Source organism: Podarcis liolepis (genome assembly GCF_965112155.1).
Source record: "Podarcis liolepis genome assembly, chromosome: 2".
Classification (NCBI taxonomy): domain Eukaryota; kingdom Metazoa; phylum Chordata; class Lepidosauria; order Squamata; family Lacertidae; genus Podarcis; species Podarcis liolepis.
In genome coordinates, this window is record NC_139555.1 from 110,825,799 (window position 1) to 110,846,786 (window position 20,988).

At 47.8% G+C, this 20,988-nt stretch overlaps 2 protein-coding genes across 3 annotated transcripts in view; one reads left to right on the top strand and one right to left on the bottom strand.

Annotated features, from left to right (window-relative positions):
- Positions 1-512: 512 nt before the first annotated feature.
- Positions 513-18,041, bottom strand: LOC310701633 (zinc finger protein RFP-like). 2 transcript variants are annotated; one of them, XM_083492817.1, is made up of 8 exons: positions 18,021-18,041; positions 12,513-12,970; positions 11,226-11,321; positions 9,256-9,486; positions 8,749-8,771; positions 5,162-5,280; positions 4,841-4,876; positions 513-1,739 (listed from the first exon to the last, which is right to left on the bottom strand). In XM_083492817.1, the coding sequence occupies exons 2-8, from the start codon at positions 12,930-12,932 to the stop codon at positions 1,225-1,227; spliced, it is 1,440 nt and encodes a 479-aa protein (XP_083348943.1). In that variant the 5' UTR covers positions 12,933-12,970; positions 18,021-18,041; the 3' UTR covers positions 513-1,224. The 2 variants fall into 2 exon arrangements, with proteins under 2 accessions (XP_083348943.1, XP_083348942.1); XM_083492816.1 differs by lacking the exon at positions 18,021-18,041 and adding an exon at positions 14,822-14,965.
- Positions 18,042-19,420: 1,379 nt separating this feature from the next.
- Positions 19,421-20,988, top strand: part of LOC310699262 (zinc finger protein RFP-like) — a 30,190-nt gene continuing 28,622 nt past the window's right edge. The window contains exon 1 of the mRNA XM_083486885.1: positions 19,421-19,589. The gene's annotated coding sequence lies outside the window, so the exon portion shown is untranslated. The remainder of the gene's footprint in view (positions 19,590-20,988) is intronic.

Consider the following 20,988-nt stretch of genomic DNA (forward strand, 5'->3'; position numbering starts at 1 on the left):
TGGCCACAGTTGGCAAGAGGATTTTGGGTTAGGCAGGCGGCCCTTCTTTTTCCCTCACGTTCACATCACAACAGCAATGATTTGCGTGTGTATCTGCAAAGCTTTCATCTTACCCAGAATGAATAACATTGGCAGCCGTTAACTCATTCCAGGATATTAAAACATGCACAGATTTTGAGGGCAAGAAACCCCCAAAACAGTTCTTTCAAATCACATCTGCTGCATTCAGAATGCAAGTCAAACGGTTTTTCAGCATGCTTTGAAAATATCAGTGGGAGGATTTGCCTGGTGTTTCCATGGTCACTTGGCAGTCCACCCTTCTCACCCCAACTTTTAATTACCGTATTTTTCGCTCTATAACACGCAGCCGACCATAACACGCACGTAGTTTTTAGAGGAGGAAAATCCGTAGGCATGCCACCCGTAGGCATTCGCTCCACAACACATTTCCCCTTACTTTTTAGGAGGAAAAAGTGAGTGTTATGGTGCAAAAAATACGGTAACTCCAGTACTTTTTATTGTATTGCTCTGTAACTTTTATGCCATTTTATTTTAGCCCGGCTTGGTTGTGCTATTTTTTTTTTTATATGAGCTTCTTTAAATACATTTATAGTGAAAAGGAAGAACACCTTCTTTTCTATAAAGAGCTGAACATACATACACAACTGGGGCTGGTCTGTTTCTTAAGAGATAGACAAGAGCAAGGAAAGCCATTAACACAAGAACAAAAAATGGATTTATGTGCACCTTTTAAAAAAAATATAATGCAAGAAGTTTCTCTGAACAAACAACTATTCTTTTCAGAGAAAAACGACATAAATTGGAATATTTCTTCTTTCATAATAGTCACACCCAGTAGTTTTAAAGTCAACCCCTCCACCAAAAGAAAATATTGGAGTTGCTTTCCCAAGCAAGACAGCCTTTGGGGCATATAATTTGCACTGAGAAATCCAAGCTGAATTTGGTGGGGATCCATATCGGGAATTACCTGGGAATGGTTGGAAGAGGGGACCATTTCGCCCCTCTGTATTTCGCCCCTCTAGGCCCCTCTTTGAGGTGGACCTCCTTCTCGATCTTTCTGGAAAGAGACCCAAACGCTTTGTGGGTTTCTCTCAAGTCACTTGAAAACAAACAATACCCCCTTTGCCTCGCTCCCTGTAATAGGCACCTATGGATCAGGTGTGAAATATTTTTGTTCTCCTTGCCTGCGCTGTCTTGCCTGCTCTAGGGAGAGAGGGTGAGGCTGGCCCTTTCCTGAAGCCAAAAGAAGGGCAGCAGCAGTTCTCCGCAGAACGAAGCTTCCGTGAAACCAACGAGAGCATTTCCCCTCTCGGCATCGAAGAAGGCCAATCGCTGCCCGGTGCAGTTCAGAGTCACTCGGATCCTCCGCAGATCCCCATTTAGAGGCAGGTGGTAATGACGGTCGTGGAGAACCCTGTACTGACCTCCCCACCTCCCCATAGCCCAGATCCCTTCCATGGGCGTAAAGCTAAACGCGCCCTGTCTCTTCACGGTACTTTTGGCAACCCCCACGGCCCATTCTCCCTCATTCCCCACAGTGACCTCCCAGGTGAACCTGCCGGTTCTAAACCCCTCGCGTCCCAGCACAGCAGTCAGTTGTTTGAATCTCTGCGGGTGGTCGGGCACCTCTTGGCAAACGTCGGCGCACGTCACGCTCAGGCAGTCCTCAGACAGAAGGAGCTGGGGGTGAGCTGTGACTGGATCCAGAGTTACTCTTGCTATCGAGGTTTGGGGGAGACAAACAGAAGGGAATAGAATCAGAGCCAGCTGGGCGTGGGATGTAACATAAGCAGTCAAATGCAACATTTCAAAGTGTTGGTGCTGACCTTTAAAGCCCTAAATGGCCTCGGCCCAGTATACCTGAAGTAGCGTCTCCACCCCCATCGTTCAGCCCAGACACTGAGGTCCGGCGCCGAGGGCCTTCTGGCGGTTCCCTCACTGCGAGAAGCCAAGTTACAGGGAACCAGGCAGAGGGCCTTCTCGATAGTGGCACCCACCCTGTGGAACGCCCTCCCACCAGATGTCAAAGAGAAAAACAACTACAGTGGTGCCTCGCAAGACGAAAAGAATCCGTTCTGTGATTCTCTTCGTCTAGCGGTTTTTTCGTCTTGCGAAGCAAGCCCATTGACGGATTAGCGCTATTAGCGGCTTATCTGCTGATCGGGTCAGCTGATAAGCGGCTTAGCGGCTTAGAAAAAGGGGGGGGGAGGAAAAAAAACCAGCAGGAACTCGCAAGACATTGTCGTCTTGCGAAGCAAGCCCATAGGAAATTTGTTTTGCGAAGCACCTCCAAAATGGAAAACCCTTTCGTCTAGCGAGTTTTCCGTCTTGCGAGGCATTCGTCTTGCGGGGCACCACTGTACCAGACTTTTAGAAGACATCTGAAGGCAGCCCTGTTTAGGGAAGCTTTTAATGTTTAATAGGTTATTGTATTCTGTTGGAAGCTGCCCAGAGTGGCTGGAGAAACCCAGCCAGATGGGTGGGGTATAAATAAAAAATTATTATTATTGAATTCTGGTGCTGGAGGAGACTCTTGAGAGTCCCATGGACTGCAAGAAGATCAAACCTCTCCATTCTTAAGGAAATCAGCCCTGAGTGCTCACTGGAAGGACAGATCGTGAAGCTGAGGCTCCAATACTTTGGCCACCTCATGAGAAGAGAAGACTCGCTGGAAAAGACCCTGATGTTGGGAAAGATGGAGGGCACAAGGAGAAGGGGACGACAGAGGACGAGATGGTTGGACAGTGTTCTCGAAGCTACCAGCATGAGTTTGACCAAACTGCGGGAGGCAGCAGAAGACAGGAGTGCCTGGCCTGCTCTGGTCCAGGGGGTCACAAAGAGTCGGACACAACTAAACGACTAAACAACAATAACAACATAATCATCATCATCATCATCATTATTATTTTCTGTTTGCCTAGAGTGGACATGCAGGGGAATGTTGGTCCAGCCACTTGAACTTCCTGTTACACCTGGTCTGGAGCATCCTTCCTTTTCATGTCACCAGGTAGGTGGGTGTGGCCCTTCCAGACCCCACAAAAGGTCCAGTCACGCAGCCACCTTCCTCTTTTGATGCCTTTTCTTCTCATGGACTGCATTGCTGTCTCTCGGTCAGCAGCACATGGGCCCATCCTTACAAGGATGTAAGCCACACTGTCTCTGTAACTATAAGCTAAAGTCTGCCTTCAGGGATCCAATTGTGAACTGAATGTGAGTAAACTTCTTATTACTTTTAAAATAAAACTGTTGTGTCTTTATTCATTTAGGAGGGAATCAAAGGGGCTTACCAGGAGTAATAGAACTTAAGAGATTCTAATGAATCTGCAACTAGATTCCTGCTGTGTAAAGAGGGAAATGTACTCTGCTGTATGAATAAACTCACTAAGGTGACTTAGGAAGGATAATATAGAATCAATATATTCCCTCCTGCGACCCACAACATTCCAAAACTGGGAGAAGGATCAACACCCCCCCCAGCTTTGAAGCTTCCCAGGAATTGCTCTCCTGCCACCCTAAAAATCAGTAGAAGCTCGAGACCAGTGTTTCCCAAACTTGGGTCTCCAGCTGCTTTTGGACTACAACTCCCATCATCCATAGCTAGCAAGACCAGCGGTCAAGGATGATGGGAATTGTAGTCCCAAAACAACAACAACAGATAGAGACTCAAATTTGGGGAACACTGCTCCAGATGTTACATTAAAGACAGGGATGCTCTTCTTTCTTCTGGAATTTGCCCACATTTGAACAAGCAGATTTCTAGTATAGGGCAGAAAAACACAGCTTCCTGCTAACCATAACCCAGGATTGTTATTGTAAAAAAATAAATATATCATGGCACTTCTGTACAGGCAAGTGAGTAGCCAGCAGGGAACACCCGTTGTATGGTATGGTTTGAGAATAGCGTCAGTGTACAGCTATCGGTCAGTTTTATTCAGCAAGGGACAATTGGGGTGGATCAACACACAGGAAAAAGCCCACTATAAATAAGTCAGAAATGAAATCGTAACAAAAATGTTTAAACCCTATGTGGAAATGCTATAGAAAGGTTTTGTGCTCTTGTTTTGCATGTTTATAGTCCGTTCAAATAGATGTATTTTGAATAATGTAGCTGAGTCCAGGGTCTGAGCCTTCAATTTAGATGCTTTTTTTTTTTTTGGTATTTTGTATGTTCCACAACTAGTTTTTTGGGCATGGACACTTACCTCAAAACTGCACATTTAAGCAAATGAAAGATGGGATTTAGTAAAGCACATATTTTTTTAAAATGGTATTGATGTACTTTTATTAATATTAATGAAGTTTTAAAAAATTTTCAGTACAGTGGTACCTCAGGTTAAGTACTTAATTCGTTCCGGAGGTCCGTACTTAACCTGAAACTGTTCTTAACCTGAAGCACTATTTCTGGGTTAGTGGAGTCTGTAACCTGAAGCATATGTAACCTGAGGTACCACTGTATATCTGTCGTTTGCTGAAGGTTAGGCTGCAATGAACAGTCCTTGCCTGGCTACCTGGAGGAGATATTTACTTGCCGGAAATGACCATTTGAGAGCTGGATGCTGAGGAGTAGCAACCGAGGAGGGAAATTGCTTTCATGCCCTGATTCTGGGCTTCTGAGAGACATCTAGCTGCTCACTATGATTCAAAGTCTTATTTAAAAGCAGGGAGGGGGGAATAAAAAGTTGGCAGAAAACTCCTCCATCATAACTTTCCCACTACTTATAAATGGTCTATTAATGGTTCCAGAGTCCCCCATCCCCGTCCCTCTCCACCAAACTGCAGCGAAATGGAAGCAAGTTCTTTATCAAACCTCAAAGCTTACCTTTCTGCAAATATTTCAGATCAGATGTTAGGGTGTCTGGGGAAGGAAAAGGAAAAGAGATTCAGTACCACACCGGTATGCTTTGAACGCTGACTGGAAATATGAACTGAAGAATAACTCAAAACAATTTTGAAAAAAAGAAAAAATATGGGCTGAGGTTGCAGGTGCAATGTTGAGCAGAGCCATTCCGCTAATGGACAAGGGTTGCCTTCTCAATTGTCCTGGCCCAGGCAATGTTACAAAGGACTTTACTCCTCACCACACTTAGATCTGGACCAAAATCACAGACAGCACAAAATCCTTGCAGCTGTTGTCCCTTACATTTGAATTCCTGTATGACATGGTCCAGAAAGGGGATCACATCGCTGAATTCCCAGGCCCTCCAGTGCAAAGCAACAGAAAAAACCACTGGTGTCTCAAATGCCTCTCTCTCCTCAAACCTGAAAACAAAACCAGAAAAAAAAAAGTTAGCAGCCCTCCATCCGGCCCAAAGTCCTAGACCGCATTACAATTGGAGTAAATTTATTAAATATTTAACGGAGAACTGTAAAAACGTAAAGACACTAGCAGGACTGTAAAACAGTAGTGATATAAGAATAATGTGCGCGATAAGAATGGGATAAATATACCAATTGCAGGGAGGGAGGGAAGTCAAGACTCAGCAGAGTCAAAGGGAACATATGGTAACAATAAGGATTGTTGGAAAAAGAATATGTAAAGAAAATAATAAAAATTTACTTGGGGGGGAAAAAAGTCCTAGACCGCATTAAAACAAAATAAATGGAAGGAAGAGGGATGCCCGCTATATTCTAGTTCTTGTTTTAATGGCCTAACTCTGTATAACACACCTTCTGACGTTTGTTATTTCAACTTTGATATTATCCCACCCTTTAAAAAAGTTTTTATTACAGATTTGTCTTACAAAACAAACGAATAGGGAAAAGTACATCTCTTGTACCCACTGTCATTCACAAAGTCTTTTTCACATTTCGTTTAGATGCAGTGAGACACACTGTTGTCGTAGAAATCTTACAGTTGGGGGGGAAAAGAGAAAGGAGTGAGAGATTCTTATTATTTCTGTATTGTTCTTTCTGTTGCGTAGGGTTTTTTTGTCAGCATCATATGAGTGGGTATTTTTATTTATTTTTATTGAGATTAAGGGGTCCAGAGGTTGGTTGGTTGTGTTTGGAGGCCTCTCAGTTCCTGTCAGAGCTTCCCCCGAGGTTGGTTTAAAACCACAGGCACAACAGTCACTCTTCAAAACAGAAACTTAAGAGATGCTAGACAGAACTGCTAGAAATTCCGTCTTAGCTGTGGAAGACTGCCATGTGGGGAGAGAGAACGGCAATCTGAATCGCTACAGCAGCAAGAGGAAGAATAGAAACATGGTCAAAATAAAAAAATTCCTTCCAGTAGCACCTTAAAGACCAACTAAGTTAGTTCTTGGTATGAGCTTTCGTGTGCATGCACACTTCTTCAGATACCAAAGCTCATACCAAGAACTAACTTAGTTGGTCTTTAAGGTGCTACTGGAAGGAATTTTTTTATTTTGACTATGGCAGACCAACACGGCTACCTATCTGTAATAGAAACATGGGTAGGCAAATTAAGGCCCGGGGGCTGGATGCGGCCCAATCACCTTCTCAATCCAGCCCGCGGACAGCCCGGGAATCAGCGTGTTTTTACATGAGTAGAATGTGTCCTTTTATTTAAAATGCATCTCTGGGTTGTTTGTGGGCCATAGGAATTCATTCATATATTTCAGCCCCCCACAAGGTCTGAGGGACAGGGCCTTTGCTGAAAAAGTGTGCTCACCCCTGAATAGAAAGATTGTTTTAAGGCAGTGGTTTTCAACCAGTGTGCCATGGCACCCTGGGGTGTCTTGAATGATGGACAGGGGTGCCATGGGCAACACTGGCCTCTGTCCCTCTTTCCTTCCCTCCCTCCTCTGATGCCCTCTCATGTCTCCACCTCCCAAAGGCTGTTTGTTGCAGCAGCCCTGGCTGCAAGCTCCCCAGGTAAATGGTGCCTCTGGGGCTGGCCAGGGGGTGTTTCCCAGTGTTGGGATGCGTCCGGGGAGTTGGGGGCATTTGGCAGCCCCCAGCTGGATCCAGCCACTGGCCGGCAGCCGGGTGAACTCCGGTTTTCGGAACAGCATCAAAAACTGTGACTCAAGCCTCAGAAGCCTTCAGAAGCTTAAGCACGCAAGCCGGCAGAGATAAGAACTCTTTGCAACGGGCTCAGGACATTGGGTACAACATTATGTTTGCTGACTGGGAACGGTTATGGACCACCGGTGTGAAGTTCACGGCATGTAATGCCTTGAAAGAAAATATTATGAAAATGATATACAGGTGTTACATGACCCCAGTCAAGCTTGCAAAAATATACCATCTGCATGATAATAAATGTTGGAAATGTAAGGAGACTGAAGGGACATTCTTTCACCTCTGGTGGACTTGTCCAAGAGTGAAGGCCTTCTGGGAAATGATTTACAATGAGTTAAAAAAGGTATTTAGGTATACCTTTCCTAAGAAACCAGAAGCCTTCCTCTTGGGTATTGTCGGCCAGAAAGTGTTAAAGAAGGATAGAACTTTTTTTTATGTATGCAACAACAGCAGCAAGAATACTTATCGCAAAATATTGGAAGACACAAGATTTGCCCACACTGGAAGAATGGCAGACGCAACTGATAGACTATATGGAGTTGGCTGAAATGACTGGCAGAATCCGAGACTTGGGAGAAGAGACAATGGAAGAGGACTGGAAAAAATTTAAGGACTATTTACAAAAACAGCACAAATTGTATGAATGTTAAGAAACTGTATGATTGAAAAGAGTATGGTACCAGCAAACTAGCTGAAAGATATATGAGACTAAGTGATGCTTAAGGAATTGAAATCTGAAGTAATATTATATTTGAACTAAACTGATAAGTATTGGACAAAATTTTTTCGAAGTTTGAGACATAATATTTGAGAAGTATAAATTAAGAACTGAAACAAGGTAATAAATTGCTGTTTATAATTTATAATTGAGAATGCATGGAAGGGAGATGTGAGGAAGTCCAGTTAGGTATGAAAAAATATGTTATGAACAGTCAGGATGGTTTTTTTTCTTTTTATTCTAGATTTACGTTTTTGTTTATGTATATTTTTCTTTGTTTGTTATCTCTTGGTGAAGGGGTTCTATATGTTTGGTGATTTTTCTTTGTTTGAAATTTGCAATAAAAAATATATTTTTTTTAAAAAAAGAACTCTTTGCAACAGAAGAGGCAGACAGAGGCCCATGTAAGCATTTTTGCAGCATTAGGAACAAAGGAAAAACATGTCTGCTTCCCTTTGTGTCCAAGCAAACAGCAGTATAGCAAAAGCAATATACAACGGAAGTTCCCAGCAGACTGTGCTGGAAGTAAACAGACATGTGACATACAACAATCCACACATCTGTTCTAAAGGCGGAATGGAACTATATCCTAACACCTAGGCCCCTGTGGGGCAGTGTGAGGAGGCACCTCTCTTTGGGGCAGGGAGGGCAGCTCAGAGACCAGGGGCGGCCATAGTGGCTGCCCAGAGGGCTCCCAAGGAGAGGGGAGAGGAGGATGAGGGAACGCTCCAGAAGGGAGGGTTCGAAAAGGGGTGAGGGGCTGCCAGCTCTGCAGGCAAGGGGGTGACATAGCTGGGCCCCCAGTAGTTGGTCAAGGGAGCCAAATAGGTTGAGAGCCTCTACTGTAAGGAATGGGAAGGAACACTGATTGTGGGAATGAAAGCAGGGCAGCTTTCAACTTTAAGGCCCTTTTCTGTCTGTGAAAACCTAGAGGTCAAAGAGACTTATGAGAACCTGCCGGTCACATTATTCCCAGAAAAAAGACAAAAAGGTTTAGAAGGATATGCATGGGTTCCACTTACCTCTGCCAAAGGCTTCTAATGTTCTGCAAGGAAAAGAGAAAAAGAAAAAGGGAGCTCAGTGCCTGCCCCAGACCAGGCTACAATTTCCACCCAATCCCATGCCCTGAAGGATGAAGTATAAGCACCCAACTAAAATTATGCAGCCCCAGAAGATAAAGCAACCTCTTTAAAAGAAGCAGGAAAGTTTCACCCTGGGCAGCCTCCCTTTGGCAACGGCAACCTCTGGGAAGCTCAGAAGCGAGGCAGGAATGAGCCATTGGAAGCCATTAGACAACCAACCATGCGCAAAGAGCAGAAAACATCCTATTTGAAGCAGGCGTCTCTACTCTGCATTAAGATGAACAAATTGTCCCTCTTGTTTTTCTTGCTCCGGTCTGCTACAGCCTTGGCTGCCAGCTCTATAAACTGCCCCCTTTCGCTTCCTACGCAGCTGCAGGCACACAAGGATTTGGAGCCAGCCTTGCACCCACCGCAAAGGGGTCTGGCTTGCTTGCTTCCCAGTCTCACCTGCAGGACTTCACTGGTTGGCCTCTGAAGCTTGGCTTCCATCTCCAGGATGAGAGTTTCAAGGGGTATGAGATCCCTGGAGAGCCTGTCCAGATGCTCCTCCCTTTTCCTTGCAATCTCCTCCTCCAGCTCTTGCATTTTCTCCAGCAGAAGGTCCTCTTGTTCCTCCAAGAACTGGTGCAGTTGACTGAACTTGGCTATGGCCTTTCCCTTCTCTCCCTCTATGTGCTCCTAGAACAAGCAGGTGGGGCAAAGCGAGAGAAGCCAAGGAGGGCATTTTTAGGAATACAGACGGTCTTTGCAGTGTCAAGAGGGAGGACGAGAAGGTCCCTTCTGAATTGCCCCAAATATCACGTCAGGTTTTAGCAGGGAAGGAGTTTGCTGGAGAATACAGGGGCAATTCTTACAGGAGACCAGGCCTTTCCAAGAGGAGCAGAGCTGACTTGCATCTTCAGGCCAGCCGTCCCCAACCTTAGATCCACAAAGAGTGTTGTACTCCAGATCCCATCATTCCCAAGCAACAAGGCCCACAGTGATGGATAATGGGACCTGTAGTCCCATAGCATGAGATCCCAAGGGGTAGAATTAATGCTACCTTACTACCAACATTTCATCTTGCTAGCTGCAATGATCCCTTCTCTCTTCCCAGTGTGTGCTGTTCTCCTGATACCAGGGAGGCATATTTTTGGGGGGGGAAGGAAAGAGGAAGCCCCATTACACAAGCCTTGTGCAGGGCTTCCAATGATGGGGCAAGTTGAATCTTGCCAAGTTTTGGAAAAGCAACTTTTTATTGTTTTGTTAAAAGGATATATATTATAATACCTACGGGACCGCCTCTCCCGATATGCCATACGGAGAGCCTCAAGGTCCATAAATAGCAACACCCTAGTGGTCCCGGGTCCTAAGGAAGTCAGATTAGCCTCAACCAGAGCAGGGCCTTTTCAGCACTGGCTCCGGCCTGGTGGAACGCTCTGCCTCATGAGACCAGGGCCCTGCAGGATCTGATTTCTTTCCGCAGGGCCTGTAAGACAGAGTTGTTCCGCCTGGCCTTTGGCTTGGAGCCAGTTTGATTCCCTCCCCTTCTTTCTTTTTTCTTTTCCTTTCTCCTCCTGTGATGAGGTTTCAATATTTTAATGTTGTATTTTAATTCTGTTTTTAAGTTGTATTCATTCAACTTGTTTTTATTATTGCTTGTTAGCCGCCCTGAGCCCAGCCTTGGCTGGGGAGGGCAGGGTATAAATAAAAATTATTATTAGTAGTATTAATATCACAAATATAATAATTAATAATAACAATAATAATAATACCCCACACCTCCGGCTGGGTTGCAAAGCAATTATATGGGTGAAATAATAAATGACCAAGGGATAGCTCAGTTTGGTAGAACATGAGACTCTTAATCTCTGGGTCACGGGTTCGAGCCCACATTGGGAAACGATTCCTGCATTGTAACCAGACTAGATGACCCACATACAGTGGTGCCTCACAAGATGAAATTAATCCGTTCCGCGAGTCTCTTCACCTAGCGTTTTTTTCGTCTTGCGAAGCAACCCTATTAGCGGCTTAGCGCTACTGTAATAGCGGTTTAGCGGCTATTAAAGGCTTAGCGGCTATTAAAGGCTTAGCGGCTTAGCAGCTAAAAGGCTATTAGCGGTTTAGCGGCTTAGAAAAAGGGGGGGGAGCGAAAAAAATTTGGAACACTTGCAAGACGTTTTTGTCTTGCGAAGCAAGCCCATAGGGAAAATCGTCTTGCGAAGCAACTCAAAAACGGAAAACCCTTTCGTCTAGCGGGTTTTCCGTCTTGCGAGGTATTCGTCTTGCGGGGCACCACTGTACAAGTATACCTACATATGCTAGATATAACCTGCTTCAGGAAAAGCTGCTTCAGACCCTTCTGCTTTTAATATTTGTTGCCCCCCCAAAAGCCCGATCCTACATCTCATTCATTTCTCAGCCCTGCTGATGCTTACAAGCAACTGTCGCCTTTCAATTTCTGTTTGTGCTTTAAAGGTCAGAAGTCTTTCTCTCTCCGTCCTCAAAATCGGCAAGCAACTGCTGATCTGTTCCTGCAAAAGAAGAAGCAGATTTTTTTTTTTGGGGGGGTGTTCTTCTTCTTAGCGGTTTACTTGTCTTCCATAAACACGGTTTTAACAATGAGTCCGTAAGTGACTGTGGAGGCCAATTCTGGACCCACATGTCCTTCCACAGTGGGGACATTGGTTTCTGGGCGGGAGTTGAACACGGTGAGGGTTTGCCAAGCGTGCCTTCCTCTTAGCACGTTTCTCCCTTGCATCCTGAGTTCGAGTGTCTTCAAAGCCCACAACACCTTTGGTAAAGGCTGTTCTCCAACTGGAGCGCTCGCAGGCCAGTGTTTCCCAGTTGTCAGGGTTTACACTATTTTTTTTTAGCTTTGCCTTGAGACAGTCTTTAAACCTCTTATGTTGACCACCAGCATTACGCTTTCCATTTTTAAGTTTGGAATAGAGTAGTTGCTTTGGAAAACGATCATCAGTCATCCGCACATGACCAGTCCAACTGGTATACTTTATATACCCATCAAAACAAGACAGGTGGAGCAGATGTGAGGACTGCATCGCCTGTCACGGTGTTGGTGAACCAAACTCCCATTGCCCATGCTTGCTGGGGCTGATGGAAGCTGTAGTTCAGCCACCCCTGGAGGACTAAAGATTCCCCACACCTGATTCGAAGTGCAGCCGAATCAGAGGCTCACTCCCTGAATGTTATTCCTATGCCTTCCAAGTCCAAATCTTTATCCCATTGTACGCTTGCAAGCAGGGAAGCGGATGGCGCTTTGGGTTAAACCACAGAGCCTAGGATTTGCCAATAAGAAGGTTGGAGGTTCGAATCCCCACGACGGGGTGAGGTCCCGATGCTCAGTCCCTGCTCCTGCCAACCTAGCAGTTCGAAAGCACGTCAAAGTGCAAGTAGATAGATAGGTACCGCTCCAGCAGGAAGGTAAACGGCGTTTCCGTGCCCTGCTCTGGTTTGCCAGAAGCGGCTTAGTTATGCTGGCCACATGACCTGGAAGCTGTATGCCGGCTCCCTCAGCCAGTAAAGTGAGATGAGCGCCGCAACCCCAGAGTCGGCCACGACTGGACCTAATGGTCAGGGGTCCCTTTGCCTTTTACCTTTACGCTTACAGCACATTGAATAGATTTACGGGTAGAGTTCAGGGTTCAAGCCCGCCCCTTCCTGAACAATGCTCTGGATCATTCCCATCCACCACCCACTCTTACCTTGTATACCTGGGCGGCTTCTTCCGCGGAGACCACTTTGTGGCCCCTGTGCTCTTGGGAACTGGCACATTCCCCGCAGAAGGGGACTTGGTCATCCTCGCAGAACAAGTCCCACGGCTGCCGATGCCTCTGGCATTCCGAGTCCTGTTGTTCTCGAGCCCCTCTCTCGGCGGACACTTCCCAGTCCTTGAGTATTTCAGCCAGGTTCGAGAGAGACCTGTTGGGCCTGAAGGTTCTCTCGACAGTCCTTCTGCACTCAGGGCACCTGGCATTTGCGCCAGGCTGCTCCCAGCACCTCCTGATGCATGTTTGGCAGAAGCTGTGCCCACAGTTTAGCAGCACTGGGCTGGTGAAATAGCAGAGGCAAATGGGGCAGGTAGCTACGCACCGGCACCGCTTCATGGAGTTCCCGTCACCCATGGGCTGAACGTTTGGCAGAAATGCAGCGCCACTTCAACCTGTAACAGGGTACATCAAAACGAAACACCTTATGAGTGAGTTAATAAAGGGCATGTTGCAATAAACTGCTTTGAGGTTCTCTGTCGACTAAGCGATAGATATCTATATACCAATGAGGGGTCCCTTCCAACTCTACAAATCTAGGGTTCTATAATTGGCATGAACGGCACTTGCAGGTAGGTGCAATAATAGACCAACACGAACAGCAGCCTTTTAAAGAGGCTAGTAGCTATCAGTTTCATACTGTTAGGGGGCCGCAATACGTCTGCCTGGAAGTGATGTCCAGGGGGGATTTCTGGAAGGCGGCAGTTTGTCCTGGATCTTTGGCAAGCAAACCAAGAAATCGCGTTTTAATGTTAAAAAAAAAGCTGAACAATTTGGGAGGTTTCCTTAAAAAAAACACCACTCAACTTTCAGGGTGTCCTGATTTTTATTTTGAAATATGGCAACCCTACATACTTCCTACAGAGAACTGTGCTTCTCTTCCTCTGCAGCTAACATGGGTCACCTCCACACTATATTTAAAGCACATTTTTAACACTTGGCAGAGCTGTAGCGGGGGGGTGGAGTGGCTAGCCGGGTTTTGTTTTGGCTCAGGTGAAATTTCCAGAGGGGTGCCACCGAGGCTCACAGCCTGTGTGTGTGTATGCAACCGCACATGGTGTGTGTGTGCGTGCGCTAAACCGAGTCTTTGACGCGTGTGAAATAAAGTCTAGAAGCGTTGGGATTTGATATTCTGCTTTATCACTACCCGAAGGAGTCTCAAAGCGGCTAACATTCTCCTTTCCCTTCCTCCCCCACAACAAACACTCTGTGAGGTGAGTGGGGCTGAGAGACTTGAGAGAAGTGTGACTGGCCCAAGGTCACCCAGCAGCTGCATGTGGAGGAGCGGGGAAGCGAACCTGGTTCACCAGATTACGAGTCCACCGCTCTTAACCACTACACCACACTGACATTCGTATCACTGGTTTACCTGGAGCAGGGAAGCGAATCCAGTTCCCCAGATTACGAGACTACCGCTCTTAACCACTACACCACACTGGTCTAGTTTCACCCCTGCCACTTGGTGTAAATCATGCCTCCCCCCTCAAAATAAAATAAATAAATAAATAAAACTTCCCAGAAACTTGGGAACAGCAGTTTACGCCTCACATATCTCCAGTTGCCAGCAGCCCAAACTAGTAATGTTTTTGGGTTTATTTACAAGGTTGATAGAACACAAACCCTCTGATGACTGCCTTGATACATTATCTGAAGTGCTATTATTCACTGTACAGGAGGAAGCTGTACATAGTCAGGCCATTGGTCCTCCTCACACAATACAGTGGTACCTCAGGTTACATACGCTTCAGGTTACAGACTCCGCTAACCCAGAAATAGTGCTTCAGGTTAAGAACTTTGCTTCAGGATGAGAATAGAAATCGTGCTCCGGCGGCACGGCGGAAGCAGGAGGCCCTATTAGCTAAAGTGGTGCTTCAGGTTAAGAACAGTTTCAGCTTAAGAACAGACCTCCGGAACAAATTAAGTACTTAACCAGAGGTACCACTGTATTGTCAACCTAGAAATGCCAAAGGTTAAATTTGGGAGCTTCTGTACAAAAAAAGCAAAAGCTCCACCACTGAGGAAAGGGGTAGGAAGAGCTACCATCATGTAACCATCTTATTTTGAGAAATAAAATATCTCTACACCCGCATGGGCGGGAATAAAGCTGGGCTGCAAACCATCTCCAACACTTAATCTGGAGCCCTTCGGATAGTGGTAGGTTTGCTTTCTACATTTCCACCACACCCTTCCCCCAAAAGCCACCCCTCCCAAAAAAAAAAAAAAAAAGCCACTTGCAAAGCCCTCACCTGGCGGAGGTGAGCAAGCTGACTCAGCTTGGATCTAAGCCACGAGAGACGCCACCGGCATTGAAAGGGAAGAGCCGAGAGCAGCGAAATCAAATTCCCCACCAAGAACACGGGCAGCTTGGAAACTCACAAGCTGCCGCCCTTCTAACAAGCTGGACGCGTTTTGAATGGACAAACTGCGGGGCGGGGCAACCTGCAGCCAATCAGCGGCTCTTGGAATGCTCACCCGCGGACACGCCCCCGTTCCTTGGTCCTGCGGGAGGAGTTCCGCCGATTAGCAGAAAATTAAAGCCGGAAAGTGAGTTCTTAGCTACTAACGCCGTTTCCCGCGTTGTTGCAAAATCGCGGCGGGTGGGGTTTGCAGCCAAACGGGTATGCAGAATGATGAGCGTTTAGTCTGCTGTGGGACGATGGCAAAACCTGAGGAAGCCTAATTTTGTGGGTTGCTTCTTTTGCAGCTGCGCCTCGAGGCACGGGGAGCTTTCTCCTTAATTTTGCAAAACCCGACACGGTGTGCGGAAGCCAACAGTGCATTAGGGCTGCACATTGGGAACATGTCACGTGGCTTTTTCTGCTAAAGTGGTCCCTGCCCTCAAGTTCACAATCTTAAAAAACGCCAACAGCCCACACAACACAAAAGGAAAAAGGAATGTGAGGGAGGAAGGAAGGACAAACAAGCTCAAGTTGTAGATATTCCCATGCAGCTAAGACTGCTTGCATCATGTTATGCTGTATTTCTGTTGATCTGCTGTTACTTTTTATGGTGTCTTAAGAGAGGATACGTCGTCTTAATTTTTTGTGCTGCTTTAAAATGGTGTTTTTTTTTTTTTAAAAAAAAGACTATATTTGTGATATAATTAAGGGGTTAAAACTGCTCAGCAGGAGTGGCGTACAATTTATCTTAATACTAATATGTATGATTGACATTAAGCAAAGCAAGGTCTTTCTACATATGTGAATAAACCTTCACAAATCAGCCATTAAAAATGTTAACACGCGTGAGCCACTTAGTGGGGCAGCATTTCAGTCTCGCCGGGCGCTCAGGTAACAGACTCGAAAGGTGTCTTAATCAATATTTAGGTTTCAAAGGGAGACGCCACTGCGCTGTTGAAGAGCAATCTGCAGTCTTGATATCCCGCTTAGGCATTTTCACCTCTCTTTTGCAGATTCCATTAACAGGCGGGAAGTGTCTCCCCCTCCCCCTGATTGAATCTACTTTTCTCTTGACCAGGCGCCCTTTTCATTTGCACAGGCACTCACGTGTCTTCCTCTTACACCGCTGGGCATTCTTGCCCCACCCTTGACTTTCTTTCAACATCTGGAGGACACCACACAAGCTGTCCCTGGGCTAAGGTCAAAATAAAAAAAATCCTTCCAGTAGCACCTTAGAGACCAACTAAGTTAGTTCTTGGTATGAGCTTTCGTGTGCATGCACACTTCTTCAGATACACACTTCTTTCTGTGTATCTGAAGAAGTGTGCATGCACACGAAAGCTCATACCAAGAGCTAACTTAGTTGGTCTTTAAGGTGCTACTGGAAGGAATTTTTTTATTTTGACTATGGCAGACCAACACGGCTACCTATCTGTTCCTGGGCTAAGGTGTTAACAGAGGTACCAAAGAGAGCTATGCCTCTGGAACTCTCTCTGGCATTTTCAAGCAAAAAAATGAAATATCTGGGCAGGGAAAATCTCCCTCTGCTGCCAGTCCGAGTAGGCAATTGTCAGTGTGCGTGCAGCTTCTTTATATTCTTTGCATGTTTTACTCAGAAGTAAAGGTAAAGGGACCCCTGACCATTAGGTCCAGTCATGACCGACTCTGGGGTTGCGGCGCTCATCTCGCTTCATTGGCCAAGGGAGCCGGCGTACAACTTCCGGGTCATGTGGCCAGCATGACTAAGCCGCTTCTGGCGAACCAGAGCAGCGCACAGAAACGCCGTTTACCTTCCCACTGGAGTGGTACCTATTTATCTGCTTGCAGTTTGATGTGCTTTTGAACTGCTAGGTTGGCAGGAGCAGGGATCGAGCAACGGGAGCTCACCCCGTCGTGGGGATTTGAACCGTCAACCTTCTGATCGGCAAGTCCTAGGCTCTGTGTTTTAACCCACAGCGCCACCTGCGCCCCTTACTCAGAAGTAAGCCTCGCTAAATGCTCCAATACCCGCCTTCCCCCATGAAATGTGCATAGGGTTGCAACGCTGAGCATGTTTATGCAAAAGTAATCCTTAAAAAGCAGAGACATCACCTTGCCAACAAAGGTCCGTATAGTTAAAGCTATGGCTTTCCCAGTAGTGATGTATGGAAGTGAGAGCTGGACCATAAAGAAGGCTGATCGCCGAAGAATTGATGCTTTTGAATTATGATGCTGGAGGAGACTCTTGAGAGTCCCATGGACTGCAAGAAGATCAAACCTCTCCATTCTGAAGGAAATCAGCCCTGAGTGCTCACTGGAAGGACAGATCGTGAAGCTGAGGCTCCAGTACTTTGGCCACCTCATGAGAAGAGAAGACTCCCTGGGAAAGACCCTGTTGTTGGGAAAGATGGAGGGCACAAGGAGAAAGAGACGACAGAGGACGAGATGGTTGGATAGTGTTCTCGAAGCTACCAGCATGAGTTTGACCGAACTGCGGCAGGCAGTGGAATACAGGAGTGCCTGGTGTGCTCTGGTCCATGGGGTCACAAAGAGTCGGACACGACTAAACAAACAACAAGCCTCGCTAAATGCTCCAATACCCGCGCTCCCCCATGAAATGTGCATAGGGTTGCAACACTGGGCTGAGTTTACGCAGAAGTAATCTTCAGTGGTGGGACGCGGGTGGTGCTGTGGGTTAAACCACAGAGCCTAGGACTTGCTGATCAGTCGGAGGTTCGAATCCCCGTGACGGGGTGAGCTCCTGTTGCTCGGTCCCTGCTCCTGCCAACCTAGCAGTTCGAAAGCACGTCAAAGTGCAAGTAGATAAATAGGTACCACACTGGCGGGAAGCTAAACAGCGTTTCGTGTGCTGCTTTGGTTCGCCAGAAGCGGCTTAGTCATGCTGGCCACATGACCCGGAAGCTGTACGCCGGCTCCCTCGGCCAGTAAACGAGATGTGCGCCACAACTCCAGAGTCAGTCATGACTGGACCTAATGGTCAGGGGTCCCTTTACCTAATCTTCAGTGAGTTCAGTGGGAGATGTCAACATGAATTGTCGGGGCGCACCTTCTTCCTTAAGAAGTCAGCTCGAAAGAACACAGCATGCATTAGGAATAGGATTTTTCTCCATTCCCGATTTGCACCCCTAGGTCGATTCCTACATGCAGTGGCGTAGCGTGGGGGGTGCCAGGGGTGCCAGCCGCACCGGGCGCAACATCTGGGGGGGCGCACTCGCCACCTCCAGAGTCGCCGAAGAGCCTCGGGGCTCAGCTCCTTTGGGAGGAGGGGTCGGGCTGGGTGACCAGGGGGAGTAGCAGGCGCTAGCAAGGAGGTCCGGAGCCGGAGCCTGGCCAGGATCGGGCGCGGGATGGGGCGCAAGAGGGAGGGGAGAGTCGAGCCTGTCCGCCCCGCGAGGACTGCTGCGAAGAGGCGGGAGGGAGAGGAGGCCCCTTGGGAGGAGCGGGCAGGTGCTGGGGCGGCAGTGCCGGGCGGGGGCCGAGGGGTGGGCGCCCCCCTGCGCGGGCATCGCCTCGCCGCCGCCGCGGGCTTGGCTGGGCGACCGGCTGAGGGGAAGCGCCAAACAAGGCCAGGATCCAGGCCCCCGCTCTCCTTATTTGGCACCCATTTCCGGCTCCCGGGTGGCCCCCTCCCACCCGCTCTCGCTACCAGTGGAAAGAGAGACGGAGGAGCAGCGGAACCCGCAGCCTTTGCAGGCGCTGCCGGCCGGGAGAGGGGAGCGCGGCCCCGGCCAGCCGAGGGATCTTGTGGCGAGGAAGGAGCCCAGTCTGCGCCCTCCTTCCCCACAGAGCTGCAGAGGGAAATCAAGGTTCTCCTGCTAGTTTCTCTTCTTCTCTTCCCCCCCCCACTGCGTTACAACCGTGCCCCCCCTCTCGGTGCACATAGCACGATTGCAATCTCTCTCTCCCCCCCCCCCAAGTTAAACTAATGGAGCAAGCCAGCGCCAAAGATTTGTAGAACTGTGAATACCCGGCCCAGGCAGCAGCAAGAAGCTGGCAGCGGCGGCAGGTTAGGGGTTAGGGGCGCAAATTACTTGCCTTGCCCCGGGTTAGGGGGCGCAAATTACTTGCCTTGCCCCGGGTGCTGACAACCCACGCTACGCCGCTGCCTACATGTGCTTGCTAGCTTTCCCGCCCGTTTGGTTATTTCAGCTGGAGGTGACGACAGCGTCGGGGCAGCCGATATAAATTGCTGGGTTAGGTTCTCACCTTAACCCCGGCAGCCACGTTGGCCTCCAGCCCCGCGCGCGAAGACTTCACATACGAGCCGGAAGTCGAGTTGCGAGGGATTACCGTACTCTCCCTTCGGCTTTGGCTCTATTGTGACGATCGGCCGCATTCCATACATGGAACAGGGAGGCGGAGCTTTTCACGAGGCGGCGTTCTAAGCACCGCTGATTGGTTGCAGCGCGGAGCCAGTTCGCCCCGCCCACGAACGTTTGCCCATTCACAACTTATCAGCTGCTGCAATTTACTGAATCTTTTTTCCGTGGCGGGGATTTTGAGTTCTCTCCCACCGGTTTCGGCTTCTCCTTCTTGCTCCGGATCTGGGCGCTTGAACCGAAGGAGTCCCCTTTGCTCCGCCAGATTGGGACAGCTGCTTTTGCCGGGCTTCGAGGTAAAGGGAATTCGCCTCCTGGACCCCGTTTTTAGGCTCAGCCGGTTGCCACTTAAATCGGTAGGAGTTTATTGCTCGTTTAGGCGTGCGCGCGTGTGCTGTATTTTGAACCCAGCAAAGCTCTTCTTAGGTTCTGGTTCATTACTGCCGCTTTTCTCCTGCCCGCAGTTTTCTCATTGCTTCTTACTCAGTGTCTCCTGGGCGTCCGCTTTAAAAACAAAAAGCATAAATAAATCCCAACACACTTGCAATATAAAAGCGAGGGACCCGCGCTTCCTGGAAATCGTTCTGCAGAAAGGAAAACTGGGGCGGCGACGCAGGTGGTGGTCAAAAGGTCTCTTCCAAAAACTAAATAAATGTGTGTATCAGTCCGTGGTGTTTTTAGAGGGGGCGGGGGTTGTCATTGGTGTAGCGGGGGGGGGGTCAGAGAGGCAGCCCCCCCATCAAGTAAAACAATAGAAATACTTAACTGACCAATCACGTAGGTTCTGTAACAAAAGTCTTGCGCGCCCCCCCCCCCCACAAAAATCCTGGCTATGCTGTGTGTGTGTTAAAAATCCAACCCCATATGTTGCAGCCCCAGTTAAATGGGTGCCGCCCTCTTTTCCATCCCTCTTTTTGGGAGTAAAGTTGCCTCATGCTCATCTTTTTAAAAGGGTTTCCTTCTCAAACCCGATTCTCTGGTTTGCCAGTCCTCAGTCCTAGCCGTTTCCTGCTGGAGAAAGGTTTCTCCTTTCTCTTGCTAGTAACCGGAGTTGCTTCAGATCCGGGCGCTTGAACCAAAGGAGTTCCCGGATCCTTCGTCCAGTTAAAATCGCTGCTTTTGCCGTTCGTTGGGGAGCGAGGGGTAAACGAAATCTGGGCATTGGGAACTGGTTTGTAGCCCGATCTTTCTTTCCCCTGTGAAGTTAAAAAACAATTAAGAGAGTTATTCTCAGAGAAGCGCGCGTTTTATTTTGCAGGTGGCTTCGCTTGCTGCGGCGGAGTACAGGAGAGCTGCCTGGGCTTGTCGCCTTGTCCGCGTGTTATTATGTGGTTTCGACTCATCTATTTCCTCCAAATTATTTTTATTGATTTTTTCCAAATGATTGCAAATCAGACCGAATTAATTCAGTTTAATCGCAATCGTAGATTTTATTCTCCCACCCTCGCTTTTATCCTTATTTGCTTGCCCGACACTCAAAAAATTGTAGTTTCCTTATGCACAACCTGGGATGCATAGTTTTAGATTGCAATGCAACTCCTTCCCTCCCCCAGTCTGCTTGGGGGGGGGGGGGCGAGCAAAAGGTGGCCTTGATAGCAGCGGCGTAGCGTGGGTTGTCAGCACCCGGGGCAAGGCAAGTAATTTGCGCCCCCTAACCCGGGGCAAGGCAAGTAATTTGCGCCCCTAACCCCTAAC